This window comes from Hippocampus comes, unplaced genomic scaffold (genome assembly GCF_001891065.2).
Source record: "Hippocampus comes isolate QL1 unplaced genomic scaffold, H_comes_QL1_v1.1 scaffold1, whole genome shotgun sequence".
NCBI classification, from domain to species: domain Eukaryota; kingdom Metazoa; phylum Chordata; class Actinopteri; order Syngnathiformes; family Syngnathidae; genus Hippocampus; species Hippocampus comes.
This window is the reverse complement of record NW_017805010.1, coordinates 2,982,211-2,998,857: the sequence shown is the minus strand read 5'-3', so window position 1 is coordinate 2,998,857 and position 16,647 is coordinate 2,982,211. Positions and strand designations below refer to the sequence as shown.

The 16,647-nt window shown below is 41.2% G+C and overlaps 1 protein-coding gene across 1 annotated transcript in view; it reads left to right on the top strand.

Moving 5' to 3' along the window:
* The first annotated feature begins 535 nt into the window (after positions 1–535).
* The window catches only part of calcrl2 (calcitonin receptor-like 2), a 25,956-nt gene continuing 9,844 nt past the window's right edge, over positions 536–16,647 (top strand). Inside the window, exons 1-4 of the mRNA XM_019863141.1 lie at positions 536–653; positions 14,355–14,565; positions 15,583–15,640; positions 16,223–16,397. Coding sequence (XP_019718700.1) covers positions 15,587–15,640; positions 16,223–16,397 — 229 coding nt within the window. The 5' untranslated portion in view covers positions 536–653; positions 14,355–14,565; positions 15,583–15,586. The remainder of the gene's footprint in view (positions 654–14,354; positions 14,566–15,582; positions 15,641–16,222; positions 16,398–16,647) is intronic.

Here is a 16,647-nt window from a genome sequence, read left to right as displayed (position 1 = left end):
TTCTTCCGCTCAATAGCAGCAAAATATAACTTCGGAGAAAATTCAACATACAGTATCCTAATAGCATGCTCTGATTTAAATACAGTTGTACGCTTTGGTCGCCCTTCAACTACGAACAAACAGCAGGTGGCAGTGTCATACTTTGCACTGCTGTGATGGTACATAGTGGGAAACTTGTGTAATGTTGCAAAATAGCACATCAGTGTATGTGAGCTAGTCTACAGCGGGCATTTTTAAGTGAATTGACAAGACTTGGTTGCGAGACTCGCACATAAATGTTCGTTATTTAATTGCACCAACTAAAAAATGATGCTCACTATTGATTATTATTAAGTCAATCGTTAGTGAGGTATGGTCGTCAAATTCTGTTTAGTTTTGAGGTCAAAGGCGTATTACCGAAGGTTAGACATAAGTAAAGCAGTGATTACATCTACACTACATACATACAGTACAGTACAGTACAGTACATACATCGACAATAATTTACTGTGAAAGTCATAACAGGAAGTCATGTAACAGCCACCGTGCCTTGCTTGAGTGCTGTCCTGGTTGAGGTCGGTCAGTGTTGTCACAGGGCAGCATGAGACACTCATCTTGGAGCCAATGTGCATTCATGAAGAAAAAGTCCGTTTGATTACTTGCCCATTCAAAACGTAAGTGAACTCTCTTCACCTTATTTGTAGAATTCTTTTATTGTAATGGATTTGACGCGTGGAAAAAATTCAGACCACCAGTCCACAGTTGAAGCACAATAGTCACGCAAAGAACTACGTATGCTTGTTAAAAAGGTAACTTATATGTATTTTTCACGTCATTACGAAGCATCTCAAATTGTGCTCGATCTGTTTTAGGATGAATATTTTGTGAGTGAGTTTTCAACCTAATTAAATATACTGTAATTGAATTAATTAGCTGGCTTCTTGCCACACAGAATTAACAGCTTTGGTGAACGCAAAGTTGAACATCCGTATTGCAATAGAGCATAATTGAAAATGAAAATTAGTTACATTGTCGTCTGTCTTGGATAAGTCTTGTTTTGAGTGTTATTGCACTTTTTTGATGTTTCACTTTGGTTGCAAGACCTTTGGAATTGTTCATGAAGAGGCACATTAATGTTAAACTCTTAATTCCCTTACTTAAACAGCTTATGTACCAAGTAATACAATGCATGCAGTGGCAAAAAAAAAGAGTATCAAACTCAAAGTAATTTGTTTATACAATTTATCACTACAACATGGATGGAACCCACCCAAGAATCGTAATTGCACTACTCATGTTTGTGATCCACAGTAAACCAGGAACTAGTGGAGTAAAGGATGAGTAAATGTACAATTAACGGTTTGACTGGGCAGGGTGTGACTGGCCACTGGGCTGTGCAGATGCCTGGTAGGCTGGTGTGTTTTGGGGCTGATGCAGTGCTTTTTATCCATCTATCCATTATCCGAACTGCTTTATGCTCCTGAGGGTCAGGGGCGTGCTGGAGCATATCCCAGCTGTTTTGGGGTAGGAAGCAGCGTACCCCCTAAACTGGTAAATTTCGTCTTCAATGAATCCCGCATGCATGTTTTTGGAATGTGTGAGGAAACCGGAGTACCCGGAGAAAACCCACGCAGGCACGGGGAGTGCATGCAAACTCCACACAGGATGAATCAAACCCTGGACCTTTGCGCTGTGAGGCAGACATGCTAAGCAGTCGTGCACTGTGCTGCCCATGGTGTTACTTTCAGCCACTTTATCCCAACAGACTGACCCACAATTTAGACGAAGCAGCCCATTAATCAAATTACAATTAAGACTGCAAACTGCATTAACATCAGTGGCAGAGCTACTTGGCAACCAGGAGTCACATCTAAATGCAGATTATATATCTATATCTATATCTATATCTATCTTTATACATATCCAACTTTGGATTTCTGCCCACAATGTCAATTATCCATTATTTTTTTACACCATAACAAGCAAGCAACATGGCTGAAAAGTCACTGTTTCCCAAACCATCAACAGTCTTGGTTTAATGAAATAAAATGAACATATATCCAGAACCTTGCTCAATGTGTTCATAATTCAAGCAGTAATGAACCTAAGTAAAAAGCATTGTTTAGAATAGTGAAGAATGAAGAGATTTTTGTGTCATTGTGCTTTTTCATATGATTTGAATGAATGGGCCATGAATCGCAGTATGTCAAGCGTCGGCGGCCTTGATTGGGTTTGAGCTCGCAATTACATGAGATAAGTGTACACTAAAAGCAAAGCAACGGCAAATAAAATGGCATAATGTTGTAAATAAAGCTTAGCAAAATATCACTTTTTACATGGACTTGATCCTACTTGTATTATGAGTATGTTGAACAAAGTCTGTATGCGGGTGCATTTGGTTTCATGAAACCCTGACTGTGGATAGTATGACACCAATGAGTTCTCGGTTTCCGTGGGGATTGCATGCATGCATACGTAAGTATGCACATGAGCTTGCGTGCATGTTTGTGTGCAGCAGGCTGCCTGGTATAAGTCAAAATGAATGACAGGGTTGATTTTTATTTTATTGTTTTGGGTGCAAGTCCATCCCTGGGGTAGAGCTGCTCTCTATCAATTGACATTACTGCTGTATGGTCATTAAAGAGTTGCAAAGTAACTATAATGATTTGGGGTGTGCATCTCTCTACACAAGATGATTTGATGCGATTCTCAATACATGGTGTATGAAACGTTTAATGAAATGATTTTAAGATGTAATGATTCATTTTGGTTTGATTTTAGTGTGATTATGATTCGATTAAAGACGGTATGGTTGTAGCGTTTGGCATGTTTATTAACAACATGTAAAAGTTCTCCAAAGTCCAAACTATCCAAGTTAATTACATACAAACAAACCACAAATCATCAGCAACATCAGACCGATTTATATCTGGGGTACATCTCTCATTAAAGATGATTCCATATGATTCAAGGATCCTATGATGCCAATGCTGGCATCTGACAGTCACGCCCACTCAGCTGTTAGAATGACAAACTAGGACTTGACACTGTACCACCAAGAACATGAGGCCAGACAGGAGAACACAAAAGAAATGACTTTCAAATGGCACAAATAGGATAAAGTGTTTATAGACATTTATTAATTCCATCACTCTGTATTGAATACAAAGTTATGTGTTAGAAAAAAACAGCCATATCTGATTGATTTGTGCTGCGGCACGCATACATAAGTTGTTTTGATCCGTGTAGTACTTGTTGGGATTTTCGGTGCTCTTCCGAGCATTCTGTCGGGCTGTCTGTGATCCCTTCTTTCAACTGTCAAAGTTTCTCACCCTCAAAATCTTATCTGTGGGACCGTGGGATCGTCTTTTCGTGGGAAGCTTCCACTTCCCACTGTAACTTCGGCTGGAGCATAACAGTCTGCTCTTGCCAAGCCGCTCTGTGGGTATTAATAGAAGTTCTGGCTGCTACTTTGATCCCAGTTCCCCATTTGTTCCCGAGTCATGTCTTGTTTCATAACACAAGACCCCCTCCCATGTGATTCCCCTGTTACAACCCCCTCTAAGATGAAAAAATGTGTTCTTATTTTAGGCTGAGTGGAGAGTAACTGGGCCATCAGAGCTGGCATGAGCAATTCTATGGATTTTTCAGTATTTAAATGGGTTTGGAGTTAAGCGCTTGTAATTTCATTCCATATTTCACGTAATAGCTGGGATCGGCTGGAAAATGAAAACCATACAGCGTGTTGGAAGATAACTGAATCGTGATAGACGGGCTTTTAAATGTCGAGGACGATGTTTATGCCCTGTGAGATTCAAGTGAGTGTTTACTTCTGCTTGCCCAGGGCATGTAATTTGAGTTCGCAACCCATTCATGTGCACAACGTGCACTGCTAAATTAACAAACTTGCAACAGAGACAACCTTTCCATATGGTATAACAATCTCATTTCGTTCACACGCTATTATCTGCATGTACAATGTATGCAGAAAGTTATCACAGCGCTGTTTTCCCGTCATTGTTACATAGCAGCCTTATGAAAAAAAAAAGGATTATTTAATTTTCCACATTCACAAGATCGATTTTTTGTTATTTTAAAATGATTAAAGATAAACAAAAGAAATCTCATGTACGGAAGTATCGACAGCCTTTGCTCAATACTTAGTTGATGCACCTTTTGGCAGTAATTACAGCCTCAAGTCTTTTTGAATATGATGCCATAAGCTTGGCACACTTATCGTTGGGCAATTTTCTCCCATAATTCTCTGAACAACTTCTCAAGCCCCATCAGGTTGAGAAGGTAAGTGCAGAGCCATTTTCAGATCTCTCCAGAGAAGTTTAATCGGATTGAAGTCGATAGGCTCTGGCTGACCACTCAAGCATATGTGAGGTCTGAGGTTAGGAGCCCTCGTGAGCAGGTTTTCACCAAGGATGTCTCTGTTCATTGCTGCATTCATTTCCGCCCTCAATCTTGATAATAATGAGTGGTGCTTGGTTTCTTCCTAACCTGACACGCAGCAGTCACTCAAATTAATTCAGCCTTTGTGTCATCATTGAGAGAGTTTTGCTTCTCTGTTTTAGGACCCCACAAAGAGTATTGTAAATGATCCATTTGTTTTATTTATTTATTTGCCCTTTGAACATGGCGCTGTAGTTGGTACTTGGTAGCCGTCCGCAAGTGCTCTTCAAGAGCTTTGCTTTTTTTTTTTTTTCCTTTTTTTGTCATATGGTGTGTGTTGTGCTTCGCATGGACCCATTGTGGACTGTTTTCAGCGTTGTGGCCACGGGCAGAGGGTCGGGGGGGTCGGCGCTATTTGACTGTTGCCGCTCGACAGCCCCAGGGCGCCTGTAATGGGCAGCATTTTTCATTGCCCCGTTTTGTTCAGCGGATATGTCGGTGCTGTTGGACAGTCTGTGTTTCCACGCGATTTTATTAAGGCTAACACCTAAAAGATAAAAGGGTTGTTTTTGTCCAGATTTTCTCGACCAAGGTCGTCAAATGCCAGACTTTCAGATTAGCCTATAAAATTATCCTTCGATCTGTAGCCTGTTCGGGGTGTCTCTGTCCCGAGGGTCCAAAATGGGTTTTTAAGATTACTGCTATACATGTTTAATATTTACCGTATTGGCCCGAATATAAGACGGTGTTTTTGCATTGAAATAAGACTGAAAAAGTGGGCGTCGTCTTATATTCGGGGTCTAGACATTATACCCATTCACGACGCTAGATGGTGCCAGATATCATTGAAGCGAATGCTGAACTTTGACTCCCCAGGCCAAAGTGAACCCCTGTCACGAAGAATAAAAATAAAAATACCGGTAGCATGAAGGAGAAAAATAAAAAATAGCGGTAAGAAGGAAAAGAGAAGAAAATAATAGAAGAGATAACAGAAAATGGAGAAACATAGTGACAATCTGGAGAAAAATGGGTCGAAGATCGGCCAGGTTAACCGGCAGCTGAGGAGAATTTATGATGTAATTTACATTTCAAAAACCAGAAGCCATTCATTTACGAATGTGATTGCACTTTAGTTTACATATTTAAATGTTCAGATATTAAGATTTGAATGAGGCAAAATAACTTTTGTTTCAGATGTGCATCCATCCATCCATCCATCCATCCATCCATTCATCTTCTACCGGTTATCCGGGGCCGGGTCACGGGGGCAGCAGCTTTAGCAGGGAAGCCCAGACTTCCCTCTCCCTAGCTACTTCTTCCAGCTCTCCCCGGGGGATCCCGAGGCGTTCCCAGGCCAGCTGGGGGACATAGTCTCTCCAGCGTGTCCTGGGTCGTCCTCGGGGTCTCCTCCCGGTGGGACATGCCTGGAACACCTCATCAGGGAAGCGTTCAGGAGGCATCCGAATCAGATGCCCAAGCCACCTCATCTGGCTCCTCTCGATGTGGAGGAGAAGCGGCTCGACTCTGAGCCCCTCCCGGATGACCGAGCTTCTCACCTTATCTCTAAGGGAGAGCCCGGACACCCTGCGGAGAAAGCTCATTTCGGCCGCTTGTATCCGGGATCTCGTTCTTTCGGTCACGACCCATAGCTCGTGACCATCCGATGTACAGTACTGTAATTATTTTCTGTCTAAATTTTTTTCTGTATTTTATTTTCTGTATAAAAATTAATTTGGTGTTCAAAAAGTCTTTTTTCAAACTTGAGTCTTGAAAAAGAAAGGGTCGTCTTATAATCAGGGCCGTCTTATATTCGGGCCAATACGGTATTTGCAACCAAAAATCTTTGTGTGTGTGTGTGTGTGTGTGTGTGTGTGTGTGTGCGTGTGCGTGTGCGTGTGTGTGTGTGGAGTAAGCAGAGTCGTGACTCCATTAATTGTAATGTGGCCGGAATGTACGGAATGTTGGAAATCAAAGAAGCGCCCTGGTTGTAAACAAAAACAAAAATGTCCTATGCAATGTCTTATTTTGTTGAAGTCCCCAGACAGCATGCTGTATTTTCTAAAGCAAGTATGTCTTGACCACATCATTCTACAACACTCCCAACTCCAGTCCCTTCAGAAACACTCTGGAAAATTCGGCACAAAATACCCCACGAGTTAAAGCACATCTTCATTTTTATTAGCTCACATCCTTAAAGGACTTGTTTTGAGATCGACTGGTGGAGGAACAGAATCTTTGTGTGTTATCTGTTGATATTATCAGCGCACACCACACACAGTATGACCAAATCTGTTAAATGCCTGATTTGTTAAAAAAAATTATGTTTAAAAAAATCCCGAATTTTTTTTGAATACTTGAAAAATCCCTTTTGGTACCCGACTTTACAGACCTGATTGGTGGATTGCTGCAAAGGTGGTTCTTGGCTTTCCACAGAGGAACGCTGGAGCTCTGATACAGTGACCACTGGGTTCTTCTCTGATTAAGATACAGTGCCTCTGCACTGATTGCTCACTTTAATTAGTTGGCCACATTTGGGCAGAGTCCCGTTGGTTCTGAACTACTTCCCATTTAAAGGTGATACAGGCCACTGTGGTTCCTGTTGTCCTCAAAAGTAGCAGACACTTTTCTGTTATCTGTACCCTTCTCCAGATATGTGCCTCAAGGCAAGCCTGTCTGGGAAGTTAGACAATTTCTCGGACTTGATGTTTTTTTTTTGCTCAGACTGTGGGATGATGGTACATTCCAAATGATGTCCAGTCAAATCAAGTTTTGAAAGTTGAACTCTAGTGCAGGGGTCCCCAACCTTTTTTGCCCCACGGACCGGTTTATGTCAGACAATATTTTCAGGGACCGGCATTTAAGGTGTGGCGGAAATAATACAACAAAATAATATGGTATGAGCTGCATGAAAACTGTGGTGTTTTCGAAATATAATAATAAACACAAGGAGCGTCTAATCTGGCACGCAACACTCCAATCGCTATGGCAATGTTTAATGCCTTCAAAATACGATACAACGCAAATTCAAAGTGCATGAAAATGACGACTCACCACAGCACCGAGCTTGATTTTCGGCAACCAGACGGTCCCAGAAATAGCAAAAGTGCTATTGTGGCGATCTCAGAGTATTCAGACATAACTTTAATCCAGTTGTCTCGAACGTACTTTTAAGGCCGCCGTCATTTGCGATCTCCAGCAGTTTTTTTACTCATTTTGCGAGCTCCGGTGTTTGTTTTTAGCCTAATTGGTCGCGTTACGGAGAAGCGTGGCTTGACGTGTGTCAAGCTGGACACAGACGGATGTAACGGAGAATCCGGTAAGTTTTCAAAATAAAACATCTTTCGTATTCCGAAATAAATAAAACGGAATTAAGGCAAGTTCTTTCTGTGCGGCCCGGTACCAAATGCCCTGCGGACCGGTACCGGTCCGCGGACCGGCGGTTGGGGACCCCTGCTCTAGTGTACCTGCAGAAAAACCTCAAGGACGTCAAGTGGAAAGACGTTGCGCCTGAACCAAAGTTTGAGTTTCAAGACCAAGGTTGTAAAGAGAACGATACCTTGACTTAAGAGTGATAGGATTTCTTTGTATTTGAGCCATTACTCGGCCGATATTTTGACTTTGACTTATGAGCAAAAATGAGAGATTCAAGCACTAGTTGGTGACAGTGACTTCAAATGAACTCACTTCTTAACAAGCAGCAGTTTGGCACAGAGTGAACAATTCTTCAAAAAGAAGCAGAAGGAGCCAAGACAAAGACAGAGCATGAATCTGTCAGAGGGGAACCAGAGGATAACCTCAGTGAGATTAAATGAGGGAAAAGGGAGTAACTTGAGGGGTGCAATCAGTGTCAAGCTGACCATATTTGAAAGGTTTGTCACCAATTGTCAGGGTGTGCTGGGTTTCCTCAAGATTTGCTCTGTGGGGGGAGGTTGCTTTGCTTGACATGTTATTTTCAAATCAGCAAAGCAACTGGGCTGCTCAATGCACTTCATCTTATTTTTTTTTTGCCTTCAAAGTTAACACTAAGGGGCCTTTTCATTCTGGGCGCAAGTCTAGCGCAACGCTCAGTCGAACTGTGCACATCGTGGAGTTTTCCCATCTTTTGGTATTTTGCTCGACTTTGTGCCAGAAGAATTGGGCCACGTTGTGCCGTTGTGTGCCGTTGTGGGATCGAACATATTTTTTTTTACCGACCAGTCCTCCCTGCATTTTTCATTTGCGTCAAAATTAGAGCAGAATGAAATGCACGCCCGAGTACGCCATGCCTTTATTTTGGAAACGGAATTCACACTCGCTTGAGTTCGTGCATAACATTTGCACCTAAACTGCAATATCTCCTCTTTCAAATGATGTCGTCGGCCATGTACGTGATGGAGCCTTCACCTCCCGATCATGTGTCCTTATGTGACCCCACTCAAAATAGTAACCAGGGGCACTATTAAAATATTCTTAAAAAACAATGATTCAAATTCATTCAATGAATTTATTTCGACAATGATTCAGAGGGATTATCCCACGCTGATGTCATCTTTATGAATGAAATACCATGAGGTCCACCGCACACGTCCGCGGATTGTCGAATCTGCCTGCCTGCGCTTCATTTAAACACACCAAAATTGTCTTAGACCTTCTGCGCTCTAAAACAGACCACCTTTTAGCCAGTCGATAATTTTGTCAACCAAATTGCAGGATGTCATACATCATGGATCTCAGTGAGCTAACATTTAAATCTTGTTATCAGTGTTAACTCTAAACTCTGCCTTTAAAAAATGCTTTGTCAACCTTATTCAAGTAAGAAATACAGCACGGGTGTCAAACTCAGAAGTAGTTCTTTAATACTCATTGTAACTCGTCCAGAGGAATTTCAATTTTCTGCCTGCTGTCTATTTTTTATTTTTGTCACACCGCACAGAACTAAATCACACACGTCAGCATACAAGGAGGACCTGTCAGGTTGCAAGCGGCATGGCACTTATTGAGCTGGGCATGTGGGGGCAGTAGCCCGCTCAAGAGCACCTAAACAGTAGCCAAGAAGCAGACGAGAATATCTCCAACAATCAGTTGCCATTTTTACATTTATCTGCAGTGTAAGTTGAAATATGGATCTCCAGCAACAAAGCCACCGCTGCCCCTCATGCCTGCCCTCATGATGCGGCCTGTCAAAATAGGTTTGTACACGGCAATGTGGTCAAGTCAAAAGAAGTCATGTTGTGTGGATAATTATCATTCTATTAGAAGGAACATTTGTTCTTCACATTGAAGCCACTTATTTTCGATCAAACAGATGCTGGAGGCTGATTCTGAACAGATGACTGTCCAACTCCAAGGCTTTGAAGCCAATAAAAATGAATAAATAGTTCTTTTTGGGGAGGGATTGTTCCAGCAAGTACTAAAATGATTCAGCACTTAGCAGAAGTTGCACAGTCGTCTGGCAAATTGCTTTTAACTGCAATTTACTGGAATATTCATCCTCTGAAGCTTTTATTTTTATTTTTTTACCATATACAGAAACATATCAGGAATTTCCATATTTGTCTCTCGGTTTAGCTTGTTCAGTACAGCTTCCATGATGGGAGACGCTGTATATGGAACTACTCCATAACCTGCATTCAGCAACTCAAGCTAGACTAAAATTTGTTTAGCTTTGTACACGTGTGAGACGGTTGTCAACAAGCAAGCAGTTTCCTTAGTTCTACTTTTGTTGATAACTGTGTCAAACTTCCTTTGTTTGATTCATTGACAAGTGCCATGTCAGGTAGCTGCTATGATGTCATCCTTTTCTGGTCTAACCATCTTACTAACAGACCTGTAAGGGAAAACGTGATACTTATCTGAAGGTACCAATCTGAGCCATACCGCGGAGAATTGACCTGCCCTGTGCATTTATAGTCGAAGCATATTTAGTAGCCTTGTTTTGATCGAGCAGACTGGTTGTTCTCTGCTGGCCTAAACATTCTGAGAAGCGCTGACCAACAGTCTGTTATCATCATTTCATAGCAATTTTCTTGGCTGCCGGGATGCCAGTAGAGTGAATGTGAGATTTTTATTTTTAATTTTTGTCCATTCACATGTCAACTTCTCTGTGATGCCGCGTCATTGTAATCTGCTCAGGGCTTTGAATTCCAATTGTGACGGCCCATTACAAATGCACTCTTTTAGCAATGGCTGTTTTTTTTTTTCACCAATCAGATTTCAGATTCATCATTCTTTGTCTATGTCGGCCAACGTTGTTGCTGGTGGCTTGTTTCAATGTGAAACATATTTTTTGGGGGCATACCAGAGTAGCAAAAAATAGCGCGAATTAGCTACCGTAGTTCTGACTTGCACAGTTGGCTAACTGGCTCTCAGGTGCAAAGAAAGGAGGATCAATAATTATGATCTATAAATAATCTGCATCTCTGGGGAGTAGGATGTATTTGATTAAAAGATTTTATGTTTTTGTCATGTTGTTATTAGATAAATATTAATTGTGAATTGCTCCGAATGACATTGTAGTGTAGCGGTTTGGAGTTGCTTTTGTAGTTATGGTATTCATCCTAATGACACAAAATGTCTCGCTCTGTAATGCCATGTAATGTGATATTGTGATTTAGTATATTTTGTCAAAATGCGACATGATATTCTTGGTAAGAAGGGATGGATCAGGTCACTGGCAGTAAGTCACTACTGAAGGCCCATGTCCGGAATGCACCTTCCGCCACTTTTGTGAACAAACGACTTTGATTTAGATCTTTTGTGACTGGTTTCGTGCATTTGAGTGCTGTTTTACAAGAAGTAGCACGGAGTGTCGATCTTGCGCTAGTTCGCAACTCGCTGGCAGTTGAACATCTTGTTACATGGAGCAATGTTCCCCACATTATGAAAATCCTTCCCATGACCCTTTGTATACTTGTAACAATGGTTTATTTTTATTTGTTGACCTTTGTAGAAGTGTGCGTGTGTGTGTGTGTGTGTGTGTGTGCGTGCGTGCGTGCGTGCGTGCGTGCGTGCGTGCGTGTGTGTGTGTCCTAGTGAAGGGGGTTGTCAAAGGAGGAAGTGGTTGCAGGATGACGGAGTGGGAGATAATCGCGTCCTGCATGACCTTCATTCTTCCGTTGCAGAATCTTCACAATTACAGTACATAAACTGTCTTCTTGTTTGGGTAGTGGGCCCTAATGTTGGTGGACCAGCCAGGACCTCTCTGGTACTGTGTAACAATCAAATAAAGAACTTCTTTGCAAAATTGATAAAAGCTAAATTAAAAATTTAAGAAAATAATTGTAAATGGCATCAAATTGAAAAAAAAACAGCAGCATTATGTGAGATGTATTCCACATAGGTGGATTTGAAAGTGTATCGCGTGTGTGTGTGTGTGTGTGTGTGTGTGTGTGTGTGTGTGTGTGTGTGTGTGTGTGCGTGCGTGCGTGTGTGCATTGTACCACTGTGCATTTTTATAACAGGCACCATTCACAATGGCTGGGGTTTAAAAAAATCCATTAATCGAATCAATTGTCTCTTTCCTAGCCCAATATCCATTTATAAAACCATAAATCGATCTATTTAATATGTTATATTTTTTCTCCATAAATTCACGCAGACACTTTGGATTATTTCTTTCTTTCTTTCTTTCTTTCTTTCTTTTGCCTCGGGTGTTACATCCACACCCTGTCAGTCTCATCCTGAGAAGGTGTCGATTTTCTGAAATCAAGTGCAGTTGCAATGAAAAAAACAAGATTGAGTCCTCCCGCCCTGTAAAAACATGAACATAAATGTGAAATTGTGAAATTCTCCAAAGTGGGACAACATACAAATAACTCAAAATTTTAAGAAATGAAGGTGTAGCGATGAAAATTCAAACCTCAGGCAATGGCTAGATTTATGGAGGTCCCAAAACTTGTTTTATATCCACTTAAACCAGTGCGTCCGTCAATAATCCAAAATCTGGTAAAGCAAAACAGTAATGTTTGGATTTCCCATCATCCTGCGTCATGACCCTCCACCTCACGAGTGCAGTGGGGGCTATTAAAGCAGGGTTATAGGATGTGGGATGTCCATATCTTCTTAAACAAATACACAATGTTTACCATTAAAAACACCACGTGGAGCAATAAGACATTTTTTTTTCCCCCATAGTAATGACTGATAAAACCCAGCCGCTGGGGAGCGATGCCCTCCCCTGGGGGTGCTGTGTTCCCCAGTGCCGGTCCCAAGCCCGGAGAGATGGGGAGGGTTGCGTCAGGAATGGCATCCGGCGTAAAACTTTTGCCAAGACGACCATGCGGGTTGATGGGACGGTTTACAGGGACGGATGGAAATTACTGACTCGCTGTGGCGACCCCTGGTCTGGGACGAGCCGAAAGGTGAAGAAGAAGAAGAAGAAGTAATGACTGATAATATAAACAGTCTTTACCGAGACATCATCGAAAATACTGCAATAATGTGTACCGGCCTTTTTAAGTAACATTTTAACTTTGTTACAACTGTAAGCATAAGTTACGAAGAAAATGTGACAACTTTGTTGACCAAGGCCTCGTACACGCCATGAAGGATTTTCTTAGCCTCCTTAATGCTCACAGGTAAAAAAGAGCCCCCGTTTGAGTGTACTGAAAAAAATAAAACCCCTTTCCCAAATTTTGATGAACGTATATGGTGATTGATGCAGTTAAATGATTTACTCCACTTTGTTATGACCGAATCTGCCAGAAACTGTAGTGTGCCTGAAGCGCTGTTGATATGAAACGGTTCCATTCGTTTTGTCATGCTACATACCAGCGTTTCCATTGTGAAGTGTGTAACCATGTGAAAAGTTTGACATTTTGCACGCTGGCATGCTGAACTTAACTTTTTAACATGACTTTGTTTTCTGTTATGAGAACTGTGTTGCTCAGTGATGTGTTTACCCGAAGACCATCACGTATTCTATTTGACAGTCGCTGTCTAAACAGAACGGGACAGGACAAATAAGGGACTCTTTGAAAGACTTCTTGGAAGACATCAACTGGCCGTGTTGCTCCAAACAAAGTCTGTCTTCCCATTAGAGGGGAGTTATTTTCTTGGGAGCAAACCCAGTTTGACATGATGAGTCTTAATTGAAACTATACATTGCCTTAGACAGCTGTTTATATAATGTACAAGAGATTCTTTGGTCTTGATTTACCTAGTATCTGTCTACAAGTGGGTCTCTTTTTAAACAAAAACCGTGCCAGGTCGAGTGTGTGCGCTAGAAAAATAAAACACCTTATATCCCTGGTACTTCGTATGTACGATTTTTTTTTTTTTTAATAGACCCATTCATGGATATTGTGCCTAGTAATACGATGCGCCTAATGGTCCCTAAAATACGGTCATTGACATCCATTGAGTTTCATTGGAGAGAGAAACAAAAGTTTTTCAACTCAAAAATAAACAAAAATGCTGACAAACATAAATTGAAAAAAAAAAAATCTGCAAATAAGCGAATCCACAAGTGCCGAACTCCAAGAATGTAGGATCCGCCACACTCTAATATAAATAATACAATATGCTGCTTCATTTTTTATATCCTGGAAAAATATATTTTATTTCAGTAGAAATTTCAATGTCAACGTGTATCTAATTTGCCAGATGGTCTGTTGTAGGTAGTTAAACTGTATACGCAGCGGTCATTCTGGGACTGTGGTCTCCAAAAAAAAAACCACATGTGGAAAGATATTAAAACATATTGCAGGTGGTTGAACTGTTTGGTTTTGTTATGCTCAGACACAGTTTTTGGACCCAAATGGCAAAAAGCCTCTTTTATTGATGCAACTATATTTTGTTGTTCTACTTCTTCCTTTCATAACTTTGCTGCTGTGAATTGGGAATTTCTCCATTGCGAGACTAATAAAGGTTTTCTTATAGACAAGGCCAAGTGACATCACCAGGTCAGGCAGCCTGTTAGAGGTAATTTACAGATGAGCAGGAAAGTCTTTGGTGTGCAACGGGCGAAGTAGTGATTCTACCTGTCTTTTTATTCCCAGGGCTGGAAGAAACTGAAACACATTTGAGCGAAGTTCACCGCTTGAGATTGAAGGGGTTTCCATCACCCTTCATCCACGACGGATTGGCAAACTGCAGTGGACAGCTCGGGCATTTGGAGCGGAGGTTTACACAGGTGCAGCTGATTGGCCACCACCAACCAGCCTGGGGCAGGGAGCAATCAATTAAGACTTGATTGCCAGATCACCACAGGTTTGTCATGAACATTTTCTGATTAATTCCAAAATGTGTGTTTTGGAATTGTTTTTCTGAGGCTTTTTGTCATGTGATCACAGAACTTTTTTTTTTTTTTTTAGACTTTTATATATTTTTATCCATCTCAGGAGGTAGCCATTTTGCCACTTGCTGTTAACTGTAAATGACATCACAGTTGCTCAAGGGCTCAGGTAATGACCAATCACAGCTCGTCTTTGTGAAGGTCACATGACCAAACTCAGACAATAGGTGAGTAGTGATTCATTGTTACCTGAGCGCTGAGCAACTGTCATGTCTTTTTCAGTCAACAGTAAGTGGCAAAATGGCCGCCCCCCGAGATGGATGAAAAACAGGTGGATTTTGCTGCTTAATTCATATTCTCACAATTTCACAAATGCAATATTAATCAGAATGCCGTGCTTAGACTAGTGGGGATATTATTTCAATCTGTGGGAGTAACATTAGAGCAAACTAGAGGTCAACCAGTGTCCTGGAACAGATTGTGCTCGACCTTTCAGCTTCCACTGTGTGCTCGGGTCACATACAGTCAAGGTTGTGTCCTGGATTTCGCACGATTATGTGTAAGCGGTTCGCATAATGGGTGGATGTTTGGATGTTCTCCAAGATGCTTTTACAGGAAATAGTAAAAACGATCACCTTTAAACACAGTCGACATAAAAATGAAATATAGCTTTCTGGCCAGGTCATCCAAAGATAAGACCAAGTTGTTTGTTTTTTTTCCCCCTTAAGGATTTTAAGCTCTTCCAACAGCAGAAACACCTAATCGTTATAAAGTCCTACCTTTCTGCGATACTACCGGTAATTATGCTCTTTCAAATGTTGGCTGGTGTTAGTCAGAAATACTTTAGAGAACACTCTGCCCTTTCGCCCGATGCTAAACACGTTTCACTGACATTTTCTGGAGCAAGACTTCTTTTGTTGATAGATGAACAAAACATTATTGCAACGACCACAAATGATGGCGACTAATGTGTTTTGTTGTTTCTTCTTTAGTGACATGTGGAGCAGCAAAACCCTATCACTGATATTTGCACTGGTGTTGGGCTCAGAGGTAAGAACACTCCACAAATTGATTTTATGTACCGTATTTTCTGCACTATAAGGCGCACCTAAAAGCATTCAATATTCTGATTTCGCGCACATAGTATTTTAAAGATTCTGTAAAGCGCTTTGTTACAGCTGCAGCGGTTGTGAAAACGCCATACAAATAGAGCTGTATTGTATTGTATTCCCTTGAGCGTAGCTCCATCTAGTGGATGCATAACGCAACCGCAGGCACTATTGTAGTTTCTATTCTATGCACCTTATAATGCGGCACACCCTATATACGAAAATATTGCAGCATGCATGACGACAGTGATGACGTGAGTGGCCAAGATGGCACTGTGCAAGCTATGTCATTATTTTGATACTTAATAGGCTTCAACTTTTTTTTCTGGGAACTGGATGCCATTCATATCTGCACTATTAATGTTTCCAAACACTGCCTAATTGAATGAAGGACAATTCATTTTCAGTGATATGCTGCAGTAATGTTTCTTGTATCGTATTGTGTTATGAAGTGACTCAGAAGTAATTGGAAATATTGTGTTTGGGTCTTCTTGGAATGAATCTTGCTGATTACATTTTACAGGTTGCACAATGCGAGGATGTGGAGTACATGACAGCGGATGAGTTACCTTTGCAGGACCAGCAAGAGAATGTTGGCAACATATCCACTGTACCAGGAATGTCACGTCATCAGATCCTGGCTGCGCAGTTCGAGTGTTACTTGAAGATAATCCGCGATCCACCCCGAGCCGAAGAAGGTGACATTACCTCACAGTACTGACTCAACCACACTTGATTTAGTCGAAGCCCATCAACCATTTCCCATATTACTCGAATTGTATCCTTTTTGGATCAAATCGGGGCCCATTTAAAGGCACCATCATAAAATATAGCCTTTGTCGTGACTGTGGCTACTCCAGATCACCTATTTTAATAATAATAATAATAATAATAATAATAATACATTACATTTATAAGCGCCTTTCAAAACACTCAAGGACACTTTAC